We start from the raw sequence: 24,027 nt of genomic DNA on the forward strand, positions 1-24,027 counted from the left end.
GACTGATGGTAGGCTGGCTGACCCAGATAGACCAGTTGTCCCAGAGGAAGTACTGAAGTTCGTCCTGATATATCCCTGGCCGCATCAGAAGCTGTGTCTCGAGATCGACATACATTGCGGGGGTAACAATAGGTCTAGGACCAGGGCGACGCGTCCTTATGGCGTAAATGGTCCCAGTCTCGCTCCATCGCTTCCTTAATCTCGTCATTGTATTCTTGTTTATACTCGTTGCGGCGATTATGTGCATATTGACTTGTCCAGCGTTGAGACGGTCTCTATGTCGCGTAAAGTCGCATCTGAGATCTGAGACCTGGTAGCTGGGGGCTGGAAAGGAGGCATGGCTACCATCTAAATAGATAAGTAGGTGTTTGCTGTCAATAGCTCCTCAAAAATACCTAAATTGATAAAGTAATGAACGTGGTGGTTGCTGCGTTGATATAATTGATGAAATGCGCGTTCTGACGCGTGTTGGTGGAGTAAAAATTGCCAAGCCGCCAAGGATCCTACCTTAACCTGAATATGAGAATAGAAAAAAATAAAATCCTTTTTCCCAGATTCAGGCTCGATCCAGCGACCTTCCACAATCCCATCCTCCACCCCCTTTGTCGCAGTCTCTCCCTTTCCAATACCATAACAGGCTGGAAACATTAAAAAGAAGAGAAAAACTTGTATCCCAGACTCAGACTCGAACCTGCGACCATCCTTGTCCCACTCTCCACCCCTTTTGCCACCTATCTCTCTCCAGATACGAGCAGCGAGCATAGAGTGCCAGGACGACACACCGGAACAAAAAGCGAAATTATAGCCACCTTCTTGGGTGGGGTAGAAAGTCAACCATCACGCAGGTCCCAGGTGTCTGTTTCATTGGGCTGGTATCATCTTTTCAGCTGTACTTGATCCGCATCAGTTGTGAAACAAACTTGGCCGTTTCCATTGGAAGAATTAATTGACTGTTTCGATCATGTGGTACTTCTTTTAATGATTTGTTAGGTCATGTGGTTGCTGCCTGGTGAATTCAACACGGCTCTCATTAACACATCAGGCTTAATTACTGACTCCTACCACTACACATGCGATGGCCAGTGGAGTATCGTGCTAGTACGGATCTCCTACTGCTTAACCCAGACAAGGGATACGGATCATAGAAGCCTGTTGATCCAAGAGAATATTTCAGTGAACTGATCTCATTATCGTCTAGATATACAAGGTAAAGGAAAGACCATTCCCAACGCCCCAGCCGTGATACATATGAAAAGAACATCAAGAATCGTACACTCATATCGAGACAAGAAAACTTTTAGCCGAAATCATCAACCTGTGAATCCAACAGCTAGCTTACTTCCCTCCACCAAGCAATCCACCAACCAACGGCAACGAGCCCGCACCACCCTTCTTCTTATCCTTCTTCCCACCACCCAAAGCATCCGTGATGCTTCCTAGCCCTAGCCCACCAAGCAACTTATCAATGCCCAATCCTCCCAGCAGGCCATTGACCAGGCCACCCAAGCCCAGCCCACTGAGCAATCGTCCCACAAGCCCCAACACACCCGCCAACAACAACCCCACCGCCGCCAGGATCTGGAACAACGGCTCCGTCAACAGCGACCACAGGGGGTTCAGCTTCTTCTTCGCATGCGGCATGTCCGAGATGCGTTTCTTCGCATTGTCGATTGTCGTAACGACGGTAGTGGTGAGTTCCTTGAGGAGGTCCGCGAGCCGGTATTCCTCCGGAGTGGCCTCCCGTGTGGCGGCGCGGCCCTTGGCTTGCGAGGCGATGCGGCCGTCCGGGTCGAGGCCGCGGAGGGCGCCATTGCATTCTTGGAGGATGCGGCCGCCTTCTTCGATGAGAGGCTTGACGTTGTTGACGAGCTCTTCTTCGTCGAGCTCTTCGCGAGGGGTGCTATCTGCTTTTTCGATGTACTGATGACGAAGGTTAGTGATTTGTAGCGAGGGAAGGAGAAACGGAAAACTTACATCGGTGATCTGCTTGCATACAGGCTGGATGCGCTCCAAAGTCTGCTGGCAGATGTTGGCCATCTTGTCGGCCAGTTCGGCATCCTCGGTCTTCTCCTCAGGCTCTTCCTCCTGGATGTGCTCGAGGAGAGTTACTTCTCCAACCTTGTTGCCGTCGTTGTCGACAACGTTTCCATTGTCGTCAACCTCCATACCAGCACAGTGACCAAGATCGCCAGCTGTGAGACGTCCAAGGATGTCTCCATTGTTGTCTCGCACTTCACCCTCCTTGTTGACGCGAAGACCGGACATCGGGCTGACGACGCGCTCTTTCTCCTCGGGCTCCCAGCGCTCTGCCTTGCCGATAGTATTGCCGTTCTTGTCCTGGATCTCCCCGTCCGTATCTGGGTGATGTCCAACAAGCTTCTTGATGTCTCCATCAATGATGCGACCAACGATGGAGCCATCAGGGGTCTGCACGGTGCCGTCTTTCACAACAGTGAGGCTGTCAAAACCAGAGAACGGTCCGTCAGGAGTGGTGTCGGCGCCCTTGACAATCTCTGCGCGGCCGATGACGTTGCCCGCATTGTCCCAGATCTGACCTTTGCCGTCGACCTTCTTGCCGACCATCTGCTTGGCTTCGCCCTCAGCAACACGGCCGACGACATTGCCGGAGGAGTCGACGACGTTGCCAGCCTTGTTGACCGTGCATCCACCCAGCGCCGAGAGGTCTTCTGGCGCCTCTTCCTCCTCCTGCCATGTATCCGCATGGCCCTTGACGTTGCCATACTTGTCGATGATGTCTCCGTCCTCGTCGACCTGGTGGCCGACCAAACGCTTCGAGTCGCCTTCGCTTAGCACGCCGACAACATTGCCGTCAATGTCTTCGACCTTGCCGTCACGGTTGACGCGGAGGCCCTCGTAGCCAGCGAATGGTCCTTCGCCGCGGCCGGCGCGCTCGTTCTCGGGGATGAGTTCGCAGCGGCCGACGACCTTGCCGGTGTCGTTGTGGATCTGACCGTCGCCGTCGCACTTGCGGCCAGCAAGGTCCTTCGCGTTACCCTCAACAAGACGTCCAATGGGGATACCGTCATCGCCGACAACGAACCCTTGCTTGTTGAGAGTCTTGCCATCGAGGATAGACAGGTCGACTTCTTCCTCTTCGGCCTCCTCGAGGGGCTCGGCATGTCCTTTGACGTTCCCGTACTTGTCGATGATGTCTCCGTCCTCATCAACAGACATGCCCACGAGGCGTTTCGCGTTGCCGTCGACGATCTGACCGACCTCGTTTCCATCTTCGTCGACGACCTTGCCACCCTCGGCCACCTTGAGGCCCTGGAGACCGCCAAAGACGCCTTCCGGCTTCGTCTCGCGCTCATTCTCGGGAATGAGATCAACACGACCAATGACCTTTCCGGAGTCATTCCAGATGTTTCCGTCCGCATCTGGTTGCTTTCCGGAGAGTTCCTTGGCGTTCCCCTCGACCAAGCGGCCGATCGGTACACCTTCGTCGCCGATGATGTTGCCTTGCTTGTTCAACGGGCGGCCTGCCAAGCTGGAGAGGTCTACGGGCTCGGCTTCGGGTGCTTCCTCTTCATCGACGCGTTCAGCATGGCCGACTACGCTGCCGCGCTTGTCGATGATGTCTCCATCTTCGTCGACGGCGCGTCCAACAAGCTTCTTCGGATCGCCCTCGGTTACCTGGCCGACGATGTTACCGTTTCCGTCCTGGACACCTCCATCCTTGGTGACAATGAGGCCTTCAAGACCGGCGAACGGTCCTTCTTCTTCATGTTCTTCGACCTGAACAGTCTGGGCGCGGCCGATGACGCGGCCCTTGGAGTCCCAGAACTGGCCTTCACCATCGCAGGTGACACCAAGCTTTGAGAGCCTCTTGGCATCGCCTTCGGTGAGCTCGCCAACAACAACGCCGTCATCGTTGATGAGCTTGCCAGCCTTATTGACCTTGAGGCCTTCGAGGATAGAGAGCGGTGGGAGATTGTCGCCCTCACCAGCTTCTTCATCGGCTTCAGAGCCTCCCTCAATGTCCTCTCCAACTTGCTGAGCGAGAGGCTGGACCTTTCCGATGATATTTCCATCACTGTCGAGGACTTCGCCTTGGTCATTGATCTTCTTTCCAGCGCAATCAGCGATTTCTCCTTCAATGAGTTCACCGACCGGATCGCCGTCTTCGTTCAGGACTTGTCCCTTCTTGTTGACCTTGAGACCTTCCAGGATGTCGAGGTCCGGAACGGTTTCCTTCAATTGCGGTTCCACAACGTCGCCCAGGCGTTCCTGGAGCGCCACCATGGCATCGTTCGCGGCGTCGCCAGGTACTACCTGCACCTTGCCGATGACATTGCCACTCTTGTCGAGGACCTCGCCGTTGCCGTTGATGGCCTTACCGGCAACATCCTTGGCATCGCCCTCGGTGAGTTCACCAATGACTTCACCCTCTTCATCGAGGACCTTGCCCTTCTTGTTGACCTTCAAGCCCTCCAAGATGCGGATATGGGGGGAAACGGATTCGCCAAGCTTCTCAGCAGCGCCGTCAGTAAGTTCCACCTTGCCAAGGACGTTACCGTCGGCATCAATAACCTCGCCCTGATCGTTTAGAGTGAGGCCCTTGACCTGGTCAACTTCACCCTCGGCGAGTTGAGCAAGCACATTGCCGTCGTCGTCAACAACCTCGCCTTCTTCGTTGATCTTCTTTCCTTCGAGGGCTTCGATGCCGGGAAGTTCAGGAGCAGCCTCCTGAGCACCGTCGATGGCTTCGCCGGTCTCGTCGGCGGCGTCCTCGACGGCCTCTCCAGCAACATCGCCAGCTTCCTCGGTAGCGGCCTCGGCGCCCTCCTTGGCTTGGTCGACGATGTTCGCAGCGTCGGGATGGACCTGGGCGCGGCCGATGACATCACCGTCATCATCAAGGATCTCACCCTTCTCGTTGATCTCGCGACCCTGCAAATCCGCAGGGTCTCCCTCGACTAACTGGCCGATGAAATCGCCATCGTCGTTGATGATCTGTCCGGTGGCGTCCACAGTAAGGCCCTTGAGAATGGAGACGTCGGGAACGTTTCCAGTAGCACTGTCGGCTTCCTCCTTCGCTTTCTGGATTTGGTCCTTGAGCGCGTCGGGGAGAAGTTCACAGCGGCCAACCAGATCGCCGTCGTCATCGAGAATCTCGCCATCGTCGCCAATCTGGTAGCCAGCAAGGTCCTCGGCGTCGCCTTCGGCGAGCTTGCCGATGGGACTGCCTTCTTGATTCACGACCAATCCGTCGTCTTGGACCTCGAGGCCCTTGAGGATGGAGAGATCGGGGACGTCGGGGAGGTCCTGACCAGCAGCTTCGCCAGCCTGGTCCCTGAGGTCGGTGGCAGTGTTGTCGGCGTCTTCAGAGGGGTCTTCCGTGGTCTCTTCCGTGGTCTCTTTCACACCCTCGGCGGCATCGTCCAGGGGTTGTTGCGCATCGCCAGCATCACTCGGGACATGCTCGGAAGCTCCTTGCGCGGTATCTTTCGAGTCTTTGCTAGCCTTGCCGGCGAGACCTGATGCGCGGCCTGCCAGTCCTCTAGCGCCGCTAAGGATGTCACCGCCCTTTTTCTGTGCGCTTTCAGTGGCACCGCCTACGACGTCCTGGCCCTCGTCCGTGTCTTCTGTATCTTCAACATCGTCGGCGGTGTCGCCAGCCTTCTCAGTGAGGTTATCGGCGGTATCTTCAGCATCACCTTCGGCACCTGCGGTAGTGTCTTTTGCGCCGGCCGTGGTGTCTTCGTCGTCTTCTAGAGGTTTGGGCTCTTGCTCTTCAAGCTCACCGGAGGTCTGAGATTCCTTGCCGGTACGGACGTCGTCGTCGTCTTTCATTTCCACTTGGTTCCCAGTTTGCTCCGGGAGTTCTTTTGCCTTGTCTTTGGGCTCGGCAGTGGATTCTGAGGGGTTCTTGACGGCGGATTGTGGCTTCCTGCCTAGCTTCGTGGGTGTCTTGCCAGGCGTGCGCGGCGTGCTGCCGGTCTTGCCTGCCGCTGGTGTGGGAGCCATGAGTTTGGATGTGCGGGGAGTTCTAGAGGGTTTGGTAGGGGTTTGTGGTTCAATTGGGGTTGAATTAGTGGAACGCTGTGAGGAAGGAGATATACGGTTTGATGTTGGTGGGAATGAGTAGTATGCGTATGATAGGGAGTTGTTCATAAAATTGCAGTTGTTGGGGGTATAGTAGGTTCAAGTAGAAATATGAAGGAAGTCGAAACAATTAGTCGAAGGAGAAGATGTCGAGTAATATATGGCTACAGCGAAGAGGGAAATAGGCCTTCATTCTCACAGAAGGGGGCGTCGAGACCATGACGTAGGTCGGTCTCCATCCATCTCGAGATACCTAGATACCTTAGCTCTCATCTCCAAGTCTCGCTTTGGCCCGCAAGCAGCATCGAGAAAACTTCGAGATACATGGGATAGTGCCGGGAAGGTACGTGGTTGATGGTATCATAGCGACATCCCCCTTACAGGGACACGGCTCCAGGTCCAGTTAATGCGCAAATCCGGTTTTCCATTCTTCCATCGCAATTGGTACACCAGTCCGAGACATGGTCTCCATTGGCTATAGCCGTGAAAATGAGTTTTGCTGGAGGTGAAAAACAGCGCGAGAAGGCAATGGCGTCATAATATTGCGATGTCTGGAGGAGTTGCATGGATGTTCCCGCCTGCGTGGAGCAAGCATTGTGGCTGTCCTACAAAACTGCATGGTACCGGAAATGGGGTCCAGGCCCAAGTTGATATGTGGAACAACTTCGATATCATTGTAGGACAAAGAAAGGAAAGACTTGGAGACTGTGCGACTGACGGTATAGTATGACGAAATAACAGCCGAATCCCTACATAAATACCATGCCCTTGACGGTTCAGCCAACTGCATTTCCATCTTTCTCGTCAACGAAAATGCCTTCGCAGTAACCGGCATCTCATCAGAAGGCAAGTACTCAAACCAATTGCCATCGGATAGCGAAGGGTTCGACCAGTGCTTTAGCGGGGGGGAGGGGGAGGTCTCTACCACAGTACTCCAACATTCCCAGTCCCAGACTTCCTAGGGAATGTGGCAGCCTTGGGGGGATATGGCTGGGAGGCGTGCGTGCGAGACATGGGGGATCTGAAATCGGATCTGAAATCTGATGGTAGAAAGATGGAGGGAAAAAGGAGGGAACGCGGGTATGACATCAATCGTTCGGACTTCGGAGGAAGTTGCGTGGCGCACATACCACTGACGCGGATCGATGAGGTGGGCCCATAATTAGGATTCCTGCGCTAAAACGGTCCGCCTTGATATGCAGATATTGCAGTTGACAACTTGACGTATTGCTAACCGTCTCTAAGTTATCGACTTGACTAACTAAGTTAGTTAACTTAGCTAACTATCTGAATGGCTTGCAGATGATGTGTTCTGCATCGAACCCCAAAAAATAAGAAGAGCGAATCGTTTAGTTCGGAAGATTGATGATGTAGTATCTGGCCCATTATTTCGGTAGAGATCCGATCACCATACGGCTTGGATCCGATCATCCAGATTCCAGTCTCCATGTATTTTGTAAGGCTAGCATTGCGTGGTAGCGATGAGACCCGTAACCCACATTCTTCTATGTACCCATCGAGCGTAGTCGATCGACCACCCACGCTGCCTGGGCGATGACTTGACCATCGAATTATCGAAATGGTGAAGACTGAAGTCCACGATTGATCATTCTGTCGTTCTGATCGTAAGCAAAATGATAATATATAGATTTCCATCGCGAAAAGCATCAGGTTCTATCAGGTAGGTATTCTGATCTGAATCACGATCCGATCCTCCGATGGTCCAAGGGCACGAATACCAACGTTACCTTCGGAGTTAACAGCGGAGGTATCGGATCTAGTAAGGCTCTCAGGCCACCATATCTCATTCCACCTGCCAATTGCGTGTTCGGGATTAAAGTAATTACCCGACTCCCTATTGAACTCCTCCTTTGTATTCCTGATCTTTTGTAGAGATATGTGGTCACTGGTTTGGCGTCTTATCCATTGATACTAATCCCATGACTGGAAGTGTTCAGGCCAAAAATATCGTTCTTTGAGAGCTCAATTCGTACATACCTTCCAACTTCCATCCGAAGGCTCCGAGACCTCCGGTGGTGACGTCGGTATACTGATCTCTCTTCGAGCGTTTGCGATAAGCCCGGTCTTACATCCATCCAGCACTACAATTGAACCCACGTCGAATCAGCCATCATGGGTGGACTCCTCCCCAATTCCGACGCCATCCAAGCCGTCCTGACTCCGCAATCCCCTTTCGCCAACCCCGCCTCCCCACCGTCGCCGGCGCCGAAGAGCAAGCACCTGGCAAAGCCAGGCCTCTACTCCGCATGGAGCGCCATTGACGATGCGAAGGACAAAGCTACGCAGCTGAGCGATGCGGCGACGAAGGAGTTGGATAAGGCGAGCGGGAAGATGCAGAAGTCGACGGGGAAGATCGAGCTGTATAGCCCGAAGTTTTATGCGACGTGTACAATCGGTGGGCTATTTGCCTGTGTATGTGGACCAGATGTACAAGGTTCAGGGGGTGTTCACTGACGTTACGATCAGGGCTTTACTCACACTGCAGTGACCCCGCTCGATCTTGTCAAATGCCGTCGTCAGGTCGACTCGAAGATGTACAAGGGGAACTTTGAGGCGTGGGGAAAGATCGGCCGCGCAGAAGGACTTCGAGGCGTCTTCACCGGGTGGGGGCCGACTTTTTGGGGATATTCAGTAAACCCTTCCATGCGCGTTCCGTCTTTGTGTTTAGCCTAACCCGTTAAACAGGCGCAAGGGGCCTTCAAATACGGAGGCTACGAGTTCTTCAAGAAGACCTACTCCGATTTCGCGGGCGCGGAGAACGCACAAAAATATAAGACCTGGCTATACCTCACGGCATCTGCATCGGCAGAGTTCTTCGCCGACATTGCCCTGTGTCCATTCGAGGCCGTCAAGGTCCGCATGCAGACCACCATCCCGCCGTTCGCTACCGGCACGCTTAATGGCCTGAACCACATCATCGGCAAAGAAGGTGTTGGAGGGTGAGTACTCCCCTCACGTCCTCCCCAAACACAGTGTATCCTGACCGCTCGTAGTCTGTACAAAGGCCTCTACCCCCTCTGGGGCCGCCAGATCCCCTACACTATGATGAAATTCGCATCCTTCGAGACCATTGTCGAGAAGATCTACGATCGTCTGCCGGGGACTAAAGCCGACTACGGGAAAGGTGCCCAGACTGCCGTCTCGTTCGCCGCTGGCTACATGGCCGGTATCCTTTGTGCCATCGTCTCTCATCCGGCCGATGTCATGGTCTCGAAATTGAATGCGAGCCGCCAACCCGGCGAGGCGTTTGGTGGGGCCATGAGTCGCATCTATAAAGATATCGGGTTCGGGGGCCTGTGGAATGGGCTTCCTGTGAGGATTGTTATGATTGGGTAAGTCAGCGTAGGAGAGTCAGTGAAGACGTCACTAATAGATGTTCGCAGCACGTTGACCGGTCTGCAATGGATGATCTATGATTACTTCAAGGTACGTCCTCTTACGACAGAACGTCTCCTGGATTTTAAACGTGCTCCAGATCTTCAGCGGCCTCCCGACGACGGGAGGAGCCGCACCGGTCGAGGAAGTGAAGGCTATCCGTTAGATTTCCGGAGGGTCTTCACTCAATTTTCTGGGATGTGTAGAGTCAGTGGAACGAATATGGATATGAATGACAGTAGGTCGTTGTCGTGGATCGATTCACTACTTTGTAAATATAGGAGTACGGTGGAGGGAAATCTCGAACTCATGAATAATACGTTCTCTTACCATTTCATGCGCAGACAGTCCAGTGGACGCTGTATTCCGCGAGTAGTACTGCACTCGACACCATCATAACAACAAACCGCGCCATCAACAGTGCGACACAGGTAGCCCATCGTAGTATACATTCAGTTTGATGGAATGGGCTGACCAACAGGAACGCGCCAAAAACGCTCTTAGACAAACCGTGCATAAAATCCGTTCTGGTATTTCCTCTCACCTACGGAGTACAACACATGGAACGTGTTGTACGTCGTACAGGCATAATTTTGATGAATTAGGCTGGCCAATAGGGGCGCGCCAACTACGCCTCACCGGTTCACCCTCAGCCTAATCCATCAACTCTCCGTCCTCACAACTCAGCCTTGCCAGCCAGCAGGTAAGTAAAAATCCCATTAAAAGGCTGGGATGTCTCCTGTCGAACACGATGATTTCTCGTCTTCACGGCTTCTTGCACTTTTCGCGGATCTCTCTGCTGGATTTGTACTTCGACGGCTATGGATGAGTTGAGCGGCCTCTCATGGCTAGAGATTGACGCGAAACCCGATCACTCTGGTGGTGTTCATGCGGAGTCGTTGGATATCACGTGCATGGAGCTACCAGATGCCCCCGCAGAGATGATGGCGGGAGGTGGCATAGATGACCTGTCTTGGCTGGAGAACGAGACGGTCCTCAGTCAATCCAGTAGCATCGATGCCGACCTGTTAGGCATCAAGAGCATGGAACTCGATACCCCCGCCGCGATGATGACCAAAGGTGATATGGCTTGCCACTCATGGCCGGAGATTGACGCGACCCCTGAACACTCTGGTGGCATTCATCCGGTGTTGTTAAGCGTCAAGAGCAAGGGCACGCCGAACATTGATATGACTGACTTAGTCATTGGTGGCGATCCCCTGGTCTCCAATGACGGCGGATCTGCCCATTTGCGAGACATCGATTTTGATATTGGTTACACCGTCGATGAACATATCCCCCCTTCTCAAGTCAAGTTTGGTGCAATCCAAGTAAAGGGCAATTTTAGTCCCGCACTGGGCCAGACTGCTGGCTACGATTTTTCAGAATCGTCGGTGAGCGAGGCATCGCGGAACAACAGTGCTCGGGATGACACGGGCGTCATTTTGCCACAGCGCGTTGATACGGCCTTGAAACCATCCATTGACCACAGCTGCCCAGAGTCCGCTCGCCTGGAGGATGCCAGTACGAAGAAGACAAGAACGAAAATCCCTAATGACGCAAAGATGGTGATACTCGAGACCCTCCAGTCCTATCCATATCCATTAATAGAAGCGAAGGAAGCGCTGGCTTCGCAGTGGGATATCCCGTTATCAACTCTGGCCATATTCATCAACAACACACGTGCAAGAGGGCAAATACCAGGAAACCCCATCCAAGGCGCGTCTTTTCTGCCAGGAGAATCAACAGCATTGATTAATGGGGCCGCTACCCCTACCCGATCGGCCGCAGATGGCCTTGCAATCAACGGCGAGTGTTCTCGAACAATGCACACGAAACATCAATTCCAGAATGGCGGAGACGGGTCTTCGTCATCCAGGAGCTTCACATTACTGGAGGACCGACCTAACAGTGTTGTCTCTCTCTTGGGAGAGAGTATGACTTGCGAATCGTCGATTGATTCACTAGATAAACTCACGACGGAGAACCTTGAACCATCGGCGGGAAAAGGTGCTTCAGTATCGTTGCTATGGCGCTACTTGAGGGATGATTTCAATACCGCAGAGTCCAACTATCCCCTACCGTTAGGTTGGGGGCCACCAACAGCAGCGGCTCGGCCGTCCGCGTCCAGCCACCAATCCTTTTCCTCTCCCGACAGCTCTACCATGGGGGGGTTCCGTCACATTCAAAACTTCCATCTACATGGCAACCCCGCTGGGGATATGAAGTATGACTGGAAATGGATCAGAGACACATCAGAGCTATCAACCGAAGTTCTATATTGTGGCTTTTGCAAGGAAATATTCTCTACCTGGGAGGACAGGAGCGAGCATCTGGGGCACCATTTCCATCTTAGTGAGCGAGATTTTGCCGATGTCTGGACCCCCTACGAAGTGGTCAAGTGAGTTTTAATGGTCTTATGCAGAATTCAGTGCACTAAGTGGTCAGCAGGGACACCGAATGGTTCTGCTCGAGCTGCGATTCATGCTTTGAAAGCGCATCAATCGCTCGGGAATCCCATATATTCTGCAGTCTCAAAATAGGAATCGCCAAAAGTGTCAAGGTGGACCACTTTGGGGTATACCATTGTGCTCTGTGCAATACGGTTTCAAACCTGCTTGGTATGGTAGAACATATGCCGGCGTGCCTCAAGAACTCCGAATACACCAATTCCATTGTGTTCTCCGCACCAGATGTCTTACTTCAGCTCAAAACGGCGATAGATGATGGATTTGGCCTTGGGATCCATCGCTGCGCACCTAACGACAATGCGCTTCTAAACAGCGTACGGTCTTCGTTCCGGATAGTTGCCGCATCAACGACAGGAGATGGTCAGCATGAGCTTGTTTGAGGTCATCTAAAGGACAAGCACTTCCTACGCGCAGGAATCATGAGCGGAATCTACGCAGTGATGAGCGAAAGCAGGACACGACTCCTCGGTTCCTTTTTCCAAATGTCATGACTCTGGGGTTTCGATTTCTAGACACGTTTGGGTGCAGCAGTCAAGTCAATCTCATGATAGAGGAACCATTGCCACAACCGGTCCTTTCCTATCGGTCTGCTTGAACAATATCTTCATGTTCCGTACAACTCAAGTCATGGATAGGAAGTCCTCTATTAATTCCTCGTTCCTTTGAGACCTCCTAGCCACGGTTTCACTGCACAGGAGTGTGCTATGTAGGGACAAACCGAACCCTGCCAGGGTCTACCAATTTCGGTCTGATTACGCTCCAAACTCCCAACCTCAACTGACATATCGACTACTATGTAAATGGTTGTGTGCAACTCTTGCGAATACGATATTCCGGAGATGTGGAAGCTGATATTGACAGTATGAAAGCTGGAACAAAGGCGTTTAATACTAGGGTGTGGCTTCAAACATGAAGCTTGAGACTTGAGAACAATGGAAGAATGAGATTCTTGTGAATCTCAACCCCATGTGCAGGAGTATAAGAGGCATCGAGCATTGAGCCGGACTTGACGCCTTGAGCAGTTTAGCTAACAATGGACAAGCAGGGAACCGGGGGCTCTAGCCAATAGTATCACTACGGGATTACTCCGTAATATTATCATGTTTCTAAAAAACGCCCTCGATTGGGGAAAGGGGAGGGTGCCTGGCGAGTCATGATAACGCTCGGTTGGTGGGCGATCCTTTGCACTTCATTAGTACTACTGTGGTAATGCAGAAGCTAGGATGCCCTTTACATATCCTGACCACTGACCAGGAATCGCATTTGCTTCTGCTAGGTACTCCGTATTGTCACCTCAACAAATCTTGCAGCTATCAGCCACTGATCCACTCCCATGTCGCAAGTCTTGGGGTTCAGTTTCAACTTTCGCGTCATTTGCCATTCGAAGGAACAGATTCTAGTGCTCTCCCGTTTCCTCTCCAGGTGGTATCTATTTGGCAGATCATACACAGTAGACCATTTCTGGAGTTGCCTTTAACAGTTGGAACGAACGTCGACGATGCATATTAATGCATTTGATAAACTTCGAATCGGGCTGTGGCTATTCTCCTGCCGAATAGGCGTTAGGCATTGTTCAAAACTCAAACCAAGCCCGTGGACCCAGCCTGTTGGCACACAGGCAAGAGACATTCGGAAACCGTAATATCCCTGACGAAAAAGGTTCATCCATGGTGGCGCCTCTTGTGCACTGCGAAGACCAAGGTCCAAGGGGATGAAGTGTCTTCCGGGGTTCTTAACTGGCCGCTGCAGCCTACTCCGGGTCAATCGAGGAAGAGAAATGTCGATCTGGAGCTGTGCATGATGTGTGGAGGGTTTGCTCTCGCCGTGCAGAGAAGGGTTGATGCTTGATACGAGTTACGACCTACATCCCCAACATTTCGTTGTTTGTAAAGGCCCTTCAACCCAACCTCCAGATCCAGTGCGGCCATATCTTCGTCATTTGCCTTCCTCAACCTTCTCTAACACTCATTCGTTATAATCTGAACGTTCAAAATCCTTTTATGTTTGTTGCTTACCTCCCGAGCAAGCGACCATTCGGGTTGAAATATCTCATCTAACCGGCCGCTAGCAATCATGTCGCAAGCAGTGTCCGCCTCCACAGAAGTCAATATCATTCCCCTTGCCCAAGGTGGTGTCATTCTGGTCACAGTCAGTGTTGTGATAACGGTGCTTGCGACAATATGGACGGGACTTCGGATTTACGCTCGTCGTCTACGAAAGATTGACATCCAACTGGAGGATTGGATGATCCTCGTCGCTTTGGTCGGTCATGGAAAAGAGAGGCGATGCAATAGTACTAACCCTTCGCAGGCTATGCTTTATGTTGAAGCAGGATTCATCATTCCAAGTAGGTTGCATCCAATGGCTCGCACCCGTCAATTGCTTACAACAACTATAGTGACTCTGTTGGGAGGCATTGGACGTCATATATCAGAGGTGCCGCTGCAGAACATAACTTATATGTTCAAAGTATGTCTAATTTGCTATCATTATCCAAGCTCAAACTCTGACTATGCCAGTTATCCTATGGGATGCAATTCTCTTACGGTATTGGACTGGGCCTTGTCAAATGCAGTCTGTGCCTTACGATCGCTCGAATCTTCTTCGTCAAGCCGGTCAAGATTGCCGCCTATACCGCAGCAGGCTTTGCAGTTGCATGGACTCTTGCGGTTATTCTAAACAGCTTGCTCATCTGCCGACCGATTTCCATGTTCTGGGATCCCACGACAGCTGGTGGTAAATGCGGAGACCAGAACGCCGCATTTGCAGCCGTCGGCATCATGGATGTTATCGTGGACGTTTTCATCTTTATCATTCCGTTGCCAATGATCTTTAAGTTGCAGATACCATTGTCCAATCGCATCGCGCTTGTGATGGTATTTGCATTGGGGGTTAGGTGCGTGATCCTTTCCCCTAGCCTTCGCCGTCAAATCAAATGCTGATATTGCCCTAGCACTATCGTTGTTGGTATCATAAGAACCGTAAAGGTTGTTACGATGGATTTCCTTGACCCCACTTACAGCGGAATGGTTCCCGATCTCCTGACAATCTTGGAATTGGGCGTCGCAATCATCGTTTCCAGCAGCACCATTCTACGCCCCGTCTTCGACCAAATGTTCCATTCGATCGCGTCTATCAGCAGTAGCGCCAACAAATCCGAAGATCAAAGCCGAAGCCGAGGACTCTCAGGCGCGATGAGGGAACAAACTCCAGTGGACAGGCGACATCAATGGCCTGATGGGGGTTCGTTGGCAGAGCTCGAAGATGAACCAAGGTTCCCTCACGGTAGAGCAACAGCAATGGACGACCATGCATCCAAGGAAAAGATATTGGTTCCAAATGCCATCCCATTTACGACAACGCATATCGAATCGGTGAAGCGGTATCGCTACGGCTAATTCCGGGCAGCAGAAGGGTGCCGATAGTTCGTCTTCGCAGACCCTTTGCCGGGCACGACCTCTTTGAGAGAAGTATGAACGAACTTGAATTTAGCGACGGTTATCGATACCAATTTGGGAGGCGTTTTCAAAAACGGACTCGGCCGCATCTTGGCGAAGTGAGACGTCGAAGCGTTCTCACATTGGTATTGACTATGGTATTAGCGACGGATGTAAAATGGTGCTCTAACATTGTATGGTTTCCTATTTTCCAGGACCTCGCGATCTCCTTGTTTCTCCCCGTCGATTACAAAGACAAATACTCCTAACGGGGACGGAATAGGACAAATCGAGCCAGCGTCTTCAAACCCATGCTCTGGATTTGCATTATGGATCTCCAGGAGATATACCTAATGCAGGGCGACGTGCATATGGTTTTGTGCTCGAACGGATTCTAGCGGAGCGGAATCACCTTGCACTCTGCATTTTGCGAAGATATGTAATATGAGCACTCTTTTACTCCGTAGTCTGATTTCATCACTTGTTTCAACTGTGCATCAATCTCGTAAATGATTTGTGGCAATCGTAATTTTGTCACTCGGGCATCGTTGCCTATTCCCAGTTGGCACTGTTTCTTGGACCCTGAACCCCTGAGTTCCATCGGCCAGGATACAAGCACTGTGCCCCTCTTCCAGGAATACTCAGACTAGCCTCAAGCCTGAGACTAGAACGGGACAGGCTGGGCCGGCCGCTGGGTGGACCACCCCAGACTATCACTCCGATATCCGTAGTAATTACATAGCTGATAGCAGGGTAGCAACTAGCACCATTTGCTGTTTGCACTTTTACCAGCACGATCGACGCTTAACAGGACGCTAGGTATCACCACCGTCCACCCAGTACCCACCTTCAAAGTTCGAAAGTCAGATAGATTTTAGATCTCGATTGTCGATCTATGAAATAGGAAGATATTGAGCTTGACTCGCAAGTCGCAACTAAAATATTGCGTTTGAACTGCCAATCTGGGGGCTGGGGAGTACTGCGTAGGAAAAGGCCAAGCCTCCGAGCCTCCCACTCCGAGGACAAGCGAACCACCAGGCACGTGCCGTCCTGGATGGGCTGGAATCCTTCCCGTCTTGGAGTCCTTCCCGTCTTGGGGTTCTTCCCGCCCAAACCCCACTGAAGCTTCAAAATCAGTCCTGGATTCCTGGTCCATAGATTCGAATTTTGCTATTCTGCGTCTTAGCTCAGGCCCCAGCATCCGATGCAAGTCCATGCATATCTCGAGCAGACCCATGTCCGAAGTCCCAACCTCCCTCCCCAAGCCCTAACAACAAACAATAGTTTCTCGGCTGTCATAGGCTCACAGCTCACGTTCCTCGTTCTCGCTACAAGAATTATGCAACACCATTCACAAGGATTGAGTTCACGAGTTATGAGTTATGACGGCCCCAATGGGGTTTGACGTCGTCCCAATGCCCTGTCTTTGGGACTGACTGTTGAGGTCCCATCCAACTTTCCTAGCTACATGCGTATCGATACTCAGTGGATTCTTGAGCAAGCCGCCAACAAACCAGCAGTTTGGTTTATCTTTTAAATCGTGTGGAACGGCCTTCGCTATCGTGTATTGAGCTGGATTTAGTTTAGTGCTGTATGGGGAACATGCTCTTCTGAGATTCTGTTACCCCGGGGTCAAATTCCCATCTTTTTCTCGATCACCTATTCCGTGTCTTAATTCAGCAGTTCGCCATACTTATAACGCCTTAACATCTGTTCAGATCATGGCGTTAATCACGCTATCGCGGCTACTCGAGGCGGCCGTGATCTCGACTATTGTGTATTACGTTGGAGTTCTGATTTACCGACTGTTCCTCCACCCTCTGGCAAGATTCCCCGGTCCCAAACTTGCCGCCGCGACGGATTATTATGAGTTGTATTTCGATGTCGCCAAGGGCGGCATGTTTCTATGGGAGATCGAGAGGATGCATGACAAATATGGTACGACACCATTTCTTCGATCCCAACTACAAGGCTGGAGGGGAGAGCCATCATCTGTTCGGCTGTCATATTTGTCGCGATGGATCGATCGGACCTGACTCGTCAACCCAGGTCCAATCGTTCGAATAAATCCCGACGAACTCCACATCCGCGATGCCGATTTCTTCGACGAGATCTACGGCACCGGCAACAAGAAGCGCGACAAGTACGACAAATGGGCGAAGATGGCCGGCGCGCCGACGTCCACCTCGACGACGGTGAAGCACGATGTGCATCGGCAGAGGCGTGCACCCCTCAACCCGTTCTTTGCCAAGCGCTCCGTCGTGAGCCTCGAGCCGAAGATTCAGGAGAAGGTGGACGGCTTGTGTGCGCGGTTGGAAGCATTCGCGAAGACGGGGGAGCCGTTTCGGCTGGATGTGGCGTATGGCGCGCTGACGACCGACGTGATTATGGAGTATTGCTACGGATACAGCTACGGCTATCTGCAGGATCCGAACTTCAAGTTGGAATGGAAGGAGTCCATGGACATGGTGTTCTCCGGCTCGCAGTTCCGGCGCGCAACCCCATGGCTCACCCAGCTCATGCAGAACTTTCCGGACGAGTACATCCTCAAAATGGCACCCGGACTAGGCGCCCTGATCAACTTCCAGGCGGAACTGAAGAAGGAGGCGGAAAAGGCGTTCAACACCCCGAAAGAGAAGCGGAGCGCCGAGCCATCGATTTTAAAGACGCTGTTGGAAAGTGACCTGGTGCCTCCTGAGGAGAGGACCATCGCCCACCTAGTCGACGAAGGCAGCACAATCGTCGCGGCGGGCGTGGAGACGACCGCGAAATCATTGGCGACCACGACGTTCTACTTGCTTGCTACGCCTGGGGTTCTCCCGAGACTTCAGGCGGAGTTGAAGACGGTGATGCCGCGCCCGGATTCCAGGGCGACCTGGACAGAACTCGAGCAGCTCCCGTATCTAGTACGTATGGTCCGCAGCGCTTCGTTCCTTTGACTGACGAATTTCCAGTCCGCAGTTGTGTATGAAGGAATCCGTCTCTCATACGGCGTGACCACCCGATCACCCCGCCAGATGGACGAACCGCTTCGATATAAGGACTGGGTCATTCCTCCAAGAGTACGTTTCTATTTCTAGACACCATAGTCTTTTACACTAACCGAACAACCCAGGCCGCCGTCAGCCAAATCTCCTACTTCGTCACCATGGACCCCACCATCTTCCCCGACCCCACCCACTTCAACCCCGACCGCTGGCTCCAAGAAAAGCGCCTCGACCACTACCTCGCCAACTTCGGTAAAGGTAGTCGCATATGTCTGGGCCTCAAGTGAGTTAACTTTGATCCCCCCACTGCCTCGAAAGCCAAATCCAATCTAACCCGTCCCTAGCCTCGCGTACGCCGAGATGTTCCTCACCCTCGCGTCCGTGTTCCGCAGATTCGACCTTGAGCTGCACGAGACGACGATCGATGACGTGAAGATAACGCGGGATGCATTCGTCGCAGCGCCGAAGGATGGGTCGAAGGGGGTTAGGGGGACTGTGAGGGGGTTGCGAAAGAATTGAGAGCCTGGCTGGTCTGTCGTAGGTGCTTACGATACCCCAAATCCAATCGTCGAATACCGCCGATCTTCGAATGGTGACTGACGACGGAATGGGTTGGAAGTCTAGATCCCAAGGAGGCACCGATATGAGAGTGAGGGAGAGGTGGTAGGTTCTCCCCGTTGCCTTCTCTCAGCTCAGGGAGTGGATTTGAGCTGCGTGAGTAAGGTAATCGTAAATACCCCGTTCCGTCCGTCTCGGCGTTTAGAAATGCAGTGACGACAATGAACATATGAGAAATCATTCAGCGAAATAAATGGATCGGCGTGAAAGTCGGCCATTTGTTCGTATCAGTGCATAGCTGGACAGTACACGAATAGTGCCAGGTCCACTCCTGAAAGTCTATTCACTGTGTGACGCCCGTCCTACCATTGTGTACAATATAACGATTCAGATTTGCCAAGCAACTGCATTATCTACCATAAGCTAATACTTACGGCACTAATCCCATAAACATCTTTCCTCGCTGCCCATCCACCCCATTTCATCCCCTCGGCCTCAGGGCACGAGTCCATAAAGTCCCCAGCGTCCGCGCCATGCCCGAGCCAAGGCATCGATAATATCAATATGCCTCCATCATCCCAAGCTCATATTTCCATAACTTCATCTCATCATGCATCTATCTCACCCAGTATGAGGGAGAAGAGAAACAACCCAAACGCCAACCGATCCAAATGATAGAAAATGCTCCATGTCCGATGCTGATGAGTAGCGCTCTCATCCAACGGCACTCGGCGGCGAATGCCGGTATGCGATGCTGTGGACCTCCATAATAGACTCCAATCATCACGTGCAGGAGATGCATTGATGCGCCTCCCTTCCAGGCAACCACCCCACCCTCCCACTACGCCTTCACACTCCCCCACCCCCTCATGCTCCTCACCGTCCCATTCCTAAACCAACTCCTCCCCGCCACATCTGCTCTCGCGCCCACCTCCCCCCCACCAATCAACCCCTCCCTCACCGCCTCCGCCTTCCCCTCCGTCCGTCCCACTGCGTACCCCGCCCCGAATCCCAGCGCGCTGACCAGCACCAGCACCCCCGCCGACAGCACCCACGTTAGCAACGTCGGCGACACCGCGTCGATCGAGCCGCCGCTATATCGGCCCGCCCACCGCGAGGGCGACGGGGACTTACGCCGTGCTTTCTTCCGCGGCGTTGACGTCTCAACCCGCGTCGCATGCTTCCTCTGCGCCGGACTGCGCGGTCTCGCAGGCGGTGGCGCTGCCCCGCTAGAACTGGGCTTGGGTTCCTCGAGTGCGGGTTCCGTGGCGGTGCCGTGGATCTCGTCTTCGGGAACGAGTCGGAGGGTGTCCGGACGGATGCGGGAATTTTGCCTCTCAGAGTCTGTAACGTTCGCGCCGGTGGTGGCGCGGGGTGGGGATTTGGGGAGGGCGCGGGCGGCGGCGGCGCCGAATGAGAGGAGGGTCGAGAGGCTAGCGCGCAGGGCAGCGTCATGGTTGGCGTGGTGGTTGGAGCTGGAGCCGGCGAGGGAGGGGAAGGGAGAGTGGGAGCGTTCGTCTGTGCGGGTGCTGTTGGGGTAGGAAAAGTGGCGGGCGGTGCGGGATGGGCGGTTTGTTGAGGGGCTGGAATTATTGGCGGGACGGGGCACTGATGCCTGCTGAGACGCGGTGCGTAAAGGGGCAGGAGGGTAGGAGAATGCGTTTGGGAAGGGGGTGAAGCGCGAGTCTGAGCCACGGGGGGCGTTGATGGCTGTCGCATTCTCGTCGTCATCCTCCTCCGATGATGGGATAGATTGATCGGAGGATGCAGCGGGGTGCCATTCGTTTTGTAATGGAGAGGGATGGATACCTTCGTTTGACGAGGTCATGACTCTATCCGACTCGCTTTCGCCCCCATCGTACTCTTCCTGGCTGCTTCCTCCACCATTGTTAGTGCGCTGACCCAGGTTCAGATGTATGCCATCGGAATGGCGCAAGCGTCTCCTTCGGCGGGTGTGGTGGTTGTGCTGGACTCGGAGGCCGGTAGTGATGATTTCGTCGCCGACCGAGGAAAGAGAGGATGAAGAAGGTTGCGAGGATACTTCGATCCAGGAGTCTGAAGAGTCGTCGTAAGCATAATCGCGATCGAAGTAGTTGATGAACAGTCGCATCATCGAGGAAGTGGAGAAAGTTGAGATCCAAGACCGGGGTGGGGTATGGCACCATCATATATAAACGCGCCGTCGATTTAGGGGAGTGTTGCCTACCATAAGACCGTTGAATGGGCGCCGATGACTGCAGAGCAGAATGAGCGGCCTGTCCATCCCGCGCAGTATCGTGAGGCCGTTGGTCTCCCGCCTGCGAAGGCACAGGCGGATCGGAGCGCGGTCCCTGCATCATAAAACCGTTTGAGATTTCAAAATCCGCCGAAACACCTCGATTCGTGCGACGACCCTTGCGAACTCAGGTTCCGACGTTCATAGTCCGTACAGGGTCGCGGTAGTCTCGAGGGGATGGTTCGAATAACGGGGGGATACGTGTAGGAACAAAGCTTGGCTCCACTTCTAGCCCGGCTCTCTACTGCACGTGTAGCGTGTCGTCACCGCACTCGATCGAAGGGAAGGGGTTCGCTATAATAGTATGTTAGGTTCACATCGAACGACAAAGAGAATGGAACGGAAGAGAAGAAGAAAAGGTAGTAGAAGAGAAGAACGGGTGTTTGTTTCGAGGACAAAGGTGAAGTCAGGTGGGATGCGAGGCTCAGGGAAATGATCACCCCAGTCGCCGTGCGGCCTGGTTGGTGTGATGGACGGACCACTCCTTGATATCGGAATGAGGGGTAGGAGTGATAGCGCAGGGTCCAAGGGATACACTCGACTCACCATGAGCTAGAAGGTATAATGAAGGACTCCGTTGATCGGGGTCATAAGATGGAGGGAATAGGCTGGCCGATTGTAGGGAAATATCATGAAAGGTTGAAAGGTGAGGTGGATAGTTGACGGTTGAGAGTGAGTGATGGACAGAGGGTGGAGGGGAGCGGAGAGATGGGGATGGTGTGGGTGACGTTGGCCCGCTCCAAGTTTAGCAGTCGCGGGTCATGTGTGGAGCCCAAATTCAGTCCATCAGCCAATGATATCAGTTGGTACGGCTAGTCACGTTCTGCTCTTTGATAAGATGTTGCTTAGGTAATCAAAATATCAAACAAGCAACAGCACATCAACAGCCAACAACAATATTAACAGCATGAAATAATCAAACGTCCCCAAGTTCTGCTCTGTATATCTGAACGTTTTCTTCGGAATTGCCATCAATGCTGAGGAGCCCCCAAGGCAAGTCCGTATTAAAACCATGGTACAGTGGTACATCCGCTGGAGCAAAGCGGAATTGGCGCCTAAAACCAGTCTCAATGAACTCGGTCTAGCTTGATAAGCTCTGCTCTGGCCTGCTTGCATTCACCTATTTGTATCTGCCTATGGCTGTCGTCTTGTATTATTTCGTCCAGCCGCCCATATCTTGTCCCTAACAAGCGCTCCACCCTCACCCTAATCGTCCTCCAAAAACTGCTCCCCCCTCTTAAACAACGATATATCCTCCTTGCGCGTCACCCCCGGTATCTCATTCCCACACCACTCATGCCCACCCCCACACCTCATCAACGCCATCCCAAACCCCTCCTTCGGCACCTCCACCCCATCCGCGCCCTCCCCGAACAGAAACAGCGGATCCACTGTGCCGATGGGGACGGAGATATGCGGGCCCGCGTTGGTTCGCCAGTACATCATGCTTCCGCAGCTGGTACAGAAGCCGCGGGAGTTGCCGGGGGTGGCTTGGTAGGCTTTGAGGGTGGGGCAAGGGGTGGGGGACGTCCAGCGGAAGGCGGTGAAGGGGACCTTGTGGTAGATGTAGAAGAGGGAGGAGGTGTTTTTGCGGCATTGGGTGCATTGGCAGGTGCCGGACTGGGGAGGAGTTAGTTGGTCGTCGTTTGGGAGAAATGATGGATGGATGGAGTTCGGCGTACGGCTTTATCGAAGTCATGGTCTTTGGGGAAGTCGATGCGGTATTTCAGGGCGCCGCAGAGGCAGCTCCCGGTGATGTAGGTTGGTTTGGGGAAGTCGTTCGTGGATGCCATGGTCGCTGGTATGGTTGTTCGCGGCTATTCTAGATATTACCGTAAGTACTTGATCAGTGACAGAATATCCCTCAGATGAGATCCAAAGTCATCTTTTAAACCATTCACCCCACCAGACTACTACGCCCTACGATACGTCTCAGAGGATTCTTCGCGGTACTCTTTCCCTGTTTGGATCCTTGTAGGGGTTGCAACGATAAGTTCGGAATACGAGCAGCTCTGGTCCTATGTAACCTGAACTTTGTGACAGCTCGATTTCCCAGTACAGGTGCCAGTATGCTAGCAAACATAATCCCATACTTGGGAGCTCAACGCCTGTACAGTGTTACCGATATCGCTCCATAACTTCGTGATTATTCCAAACATCTCTATATTTGTTGCTCCTCGTGACGCTATATACATAATACATACAATCTAGAGGACGAAGTCCGGCCCAAGCACCATTCCCTCTATAACCTACTCTTTATCTTCAACGGCGTTCCCCCCTGCCGAATCATCACCGCCACGCCCTCCCCCTCCCCCCTCAATTCCACCTCCTCGCAATCCTCCGCCGCCACCCCACTCACAAACTGCACCACCACGAAATCCACCCCTCGCTCCCCCACCACCGCCATCGGCGCATGCCACGTCCCCACCCCATACGTTACCCCCTGATCCCCCGTCGCCAAAAATGCCCTCAGATTCTTCAAATCCGGCGACCCCATCCCCCGCGATCCCTCCACCCCGCCCCGCTCCCCCCTGGGCGGGGCGCTAGAGTTGTCATACGGCGACGGCCGCGCCTGGGAGAACACCTCCCTCAGCGACCTCCGCCGCCGCGGCTTCGGCGGATACGGGTGCGGGAACCGCGACGAGTTCCCCGCGCTCTTCTTCTTCGTGATGGGCGACGGGCCCGGGAGGGTGGGCGCGACGACGACGATGTAGCAGGTTTTCGTGGAGTCGGCGGGGACGGCCATGGGGATGAAGGACTGGGTGGTGAAGGGGTGGCGTTCGAGGATGGGGATGTCGAGGAGGAGGTCTTCGCCGGGGGCGGTGGGGGAGGGGAGG

At 53.2% G+C, this 24,027-nt stretch overlaps 8 protein-coding genes across 8 annotated transcripts in view; 4 read left to right on the forward strand and 4 right to left on the reverse strand.

Annotated features, from left to right (window-relative positions):
* Nucleotides 1-1,048: 1,048 nt before the first annotated feature.
* On the reverse strand, nt 1,049-6,338 carry P152DRAFT_88875 (uncharacterized protein). The gene is made up of 2 exons (XM_033683317.1): nt 1,975-6,338; nt 1,049-1,920 (listed from the first exon to the last, which is right to left on the reverse strand). Exons 1-2 carry the CDS (start codon nt 6,133-6,135, stop codon nt 1,336-1,338), a joined length of 4,746 nt encoding a protein of 1,581 aa, XP_033532178.1. The 5' UTR covers nt 6,136-6,338; the 3' UTR covers nt 1,049-1,335.
* Nucleotides 6,339-8,129: 1,791 nt separating this feature from the next.
* On the forward strand, nt 8,130-9,681 carry P152DRAFT_460249 (mitochondrial carrier). Its single transcript, XM_033679855.1, has 6 exons — nt 8,130-8,499; nt 8,554-8,718; nt 8,773-9,026; nt 9,081-9,419; nt 9,471-9,513; nt 9,563-9,681. The coding sequence occupies exons 1-6, from the start codon at nt 8,200-8,202 to the stop codon at nt 9,626-9,628; spliced, it is 1,167 nt and encodes a 388-aa protein (XP_033532179.1). The 5' UTR covers nt 8,130-8,199; the 3' UTR covers nt 9,629-9,681.
* A 434-nt stretch (nt 9,682-10,115) lies between these two features.
* P152DRAFT_88949 (uncharacterized protein) lies at nt 10,116-12,728 on the forward strand. Its single transcript, XM_033683319.1, has 2 exons — nt 10,116-11,863; nt 11,911-12,728. The coding sequence occupies exons 1-2, from the start codon at nt 10,284-10,286 to the stop codon at nt 12,311-12,313; spliced, it is 1,983 nt and encodes a 660-aa protein (XP_033532180.1). The 5' UTR covers nt 10,116-10,283; the 3' UTR covers nt 12,314-12,728.
* A 996-nt stretch (nt 12,729-13,724) lies between these two features.
* On the forward strand, nt 13,725-15,548 carry P152DRAFT_88935 (uncharacterized protein). The gene is made up of 5 exons (XM_033683318.1): nt 13,725-14,195; nt 14,244-14,280; nt 14,332-14,402; nt 14,453-14,829; nt 14,887-15,548. Exons 1-5 carry the CDS (start codon nt 14,007-14,009, stop codon nt 15,329-15,331), a joined length of 1,119 nt encoding a protein of 372 aa, XP_033532181.1. The 5' UTR covers nt 13,725-14,006; the 3' UTR covers nt 15,332-15,548.
* A 1,385-nt stretch (nt 15,549-16,933) lies between these two features.
* P152DRAFT_88968 (cytochrome protein) lies at nt 16,934-19,253 on the forward strand. Its single transcript, XM_033683320.1, has 5 exons — nt 16,934-17,308; nt 17,420-18,276; nt 18,325-18,432; nt 18,486-18,640; nt 18,702-19,253. The coding sequence occupies exons 1-5, from the start codon at nt 17,092-17,094 to the stop codon at nt 18,874-18,876; spliced, it is 1,512 nt and encodes a 503-aa protein (XP_033532182.1). The 5' UTR covers nt 16,934-17,091; the 3' UTR covers nt 18,877-19,253.
* Nucleotides 19,254-19,355: 102 nt separating this feature from the next.
* Nucleotides 19,356-21,327, reverse strand: P152DRAFT_88989 (uncharacterized protein). The gene has a single exon (XM_033683321.1). The coding sequence runs from the start codon at nt 21,026-21,028 to the stop codon at nt 19,757-19,759; it is 1,272 nt and encodes a 423-aa protein (XP_033532183.1). The 5' UTR covers nt 21,029-21,327; the 3' UTR covers nt 19,356-19,756.
* A 778-nt stretch (nt 21,328-22,105) lies between these two features.
* Nucleotides 22,106-23,139, reverse strand: P152DRAFT_420420 (uncharacterized protein). The gene is made up of 2 exons (XM_033677150.1): nt 22,873-23,139; nt 22,106-22,810 (listed from the first exon to the last, which is right to left on the reverse strand). Exons 1-2 carry the CDS (start codon nt 22,981-22,983, stop codon nt 22,397-22,399), a joined length of 525 nt encoding a protein of 174 aa, XP_033532184.1. The 5' UTR covers nt 22,984-23,139; the 3' UTR covers nt 22,106-22,396.
* A 201-nt stretch (nt 23,140-23,340) lies between these two features.
* Nucleotides 23,341-24,027, reverse strand: part of P152DRAFT_89014 (uncharacterized protein) — a 1,122-nt gene continuing 435 nt past the window's right edge. Inside the window, exon 1 of the mRNA XM_033683322.1 lies at nt 23,341-24,027. This exon is cut by the window's right edge and continues 435 nt beyond it. Within this exon, the coding sequence (XP_033532185.1) occupies nt 23,433-24,027 (595 nt within the window). The 3' untranslated portion in view covers nt 23,341-23,432.

Source organism: Eremomyces bilateralis (genome assembly GCF_010015585.1).
Source record: "Eremomyces bilateralis CBS 781.70 unplaced genomic scaffold P152scaffold_17, whole genome shotgun sequence".
Taxonomy (NCBI): Eukaryota; Fungi; Ascomycota; class Dothideomycetes; order Eremomycetales; family Eremomycetaceae; genus Eremomyces; species Eremomyces bilateralis.

Excerpts from the sequence above, each read along its gene's own strand:
- P152DRAFT_88968 (XM_033683320.1), top strand. The coding sequence starts at position 17,092 with ATGGCGTTAATCACGCTATCGCGGCTACTCGAGGCGGCCGTGATCTCG. Across the intron at positions 18,277-18,324 it reads TCGAGCAGCTCCCGTATCTA|TCCGCAGTTGTGTATGAAGG; the intron begins GTACGTATGGTC and ends ACGAATTTCCAG. Across the intron at positions 18,433-18,485 it reads ACTGGGTCATTCCTCCAAGA|GCCGCCGTCAGCCAAATCTC; the intron begins GTACGTTTCTAT and ends CGAACAACCCAG.
- P152DRAFT_420420 (XM_033677150.1), bottom strand. The coding sequence starts at position 22,983 with ATGGCATCCACGAACGACTTCCCCAAACCAACCTACATCACCGGGAGC. Across the intron at positions 22,811-22,872 it reads ACCATGACTTCGATAAAGCC|TCCGGCACCTGCCAATGCAC; the intron begins GTACGCCGAACT and ends ACTCCTCCCCAG.
- P152DRAFT_88935 (XM_033683318.1), top strand. The coding sequence starts at position 14,007 with ATGTCGCAAGCAGTGTCCGCCTCCACAGAAGTCAATATCATTCCCCTT. Across the intron at positions 14,403-14,452 it reads ACATAACTTATATGTTCAAA|TTATCCTATGGGATGCAATT; the intron begins GTATGTCTAATT and ends TGACTATGCCAG. Across the intron at positions 14,830-14,886 it reads GTATTTGCATTGGGGGTTAG|CACTATCGTTGTTGGTATCA; the intron begins GTGCGTGATCCT and ends ATATTGCCCTAG.
- P152DRAFT_88989 (XM_033683321.1), bottom strand. The coding sequence starts at position 21,028 with ATGATGCGACTGTTCATCAACTACTTCGATCGCGATTATGCTTACGAC.
- P152DRAFT_88949 (XM_033683319.1), top strand. The coding sequence starts at position 10,284 with ATGGATGAGTTGAGCGGCCTCTCATGGCTAGAGATTGACGCGAAACCC. Across the intron at positions 11,864-11,910 it reads ACCCCCTACGAAGTGGTCAA|CAGGGACACCGAATGGTTCT; the intron begins GTGAGTTTTAAT and ends CTAAGTGGTCAG.
- P152DRAFT_88875 (XM_033683317.1), bottom strand. The coding sequence starts at position 6,135 with ATGAACAACTCCCTATCATACGCATACTACTCATTCCCACCAACATCA. Across the intron at positions 1,921-1,974 it reads TATGCAAGCAGATCACCGAT|TACATCGAAAAAGCAGATAG; the intron begins GTAAGTTTTCCG and ends CTTCGTCATCAG.
- P152DRAFT_460249 (XM_033679855.1), top strand. The coding sequence starts at position 8,200 with ATGGGTGGACTCCTCCCCAATTCCGACGCCATCCAAGCCGTCCTGACT. Across the intron at positions 8,500-8,553 it reads TCGGTGGGCTATTTGCCTGT|GGCTTTACTCACACTGCAGT; the intron begins GTATGTGGACCA and ends CGTTACGATCAG. Across the intron at positions 9,420-9,470 it reads GTGAGGATTGTTATGATTGG|CACGTTGACCGGTCTGCAAT; the intron begins GTAAGTCAGCGT and ends AGATGTTCGCAG.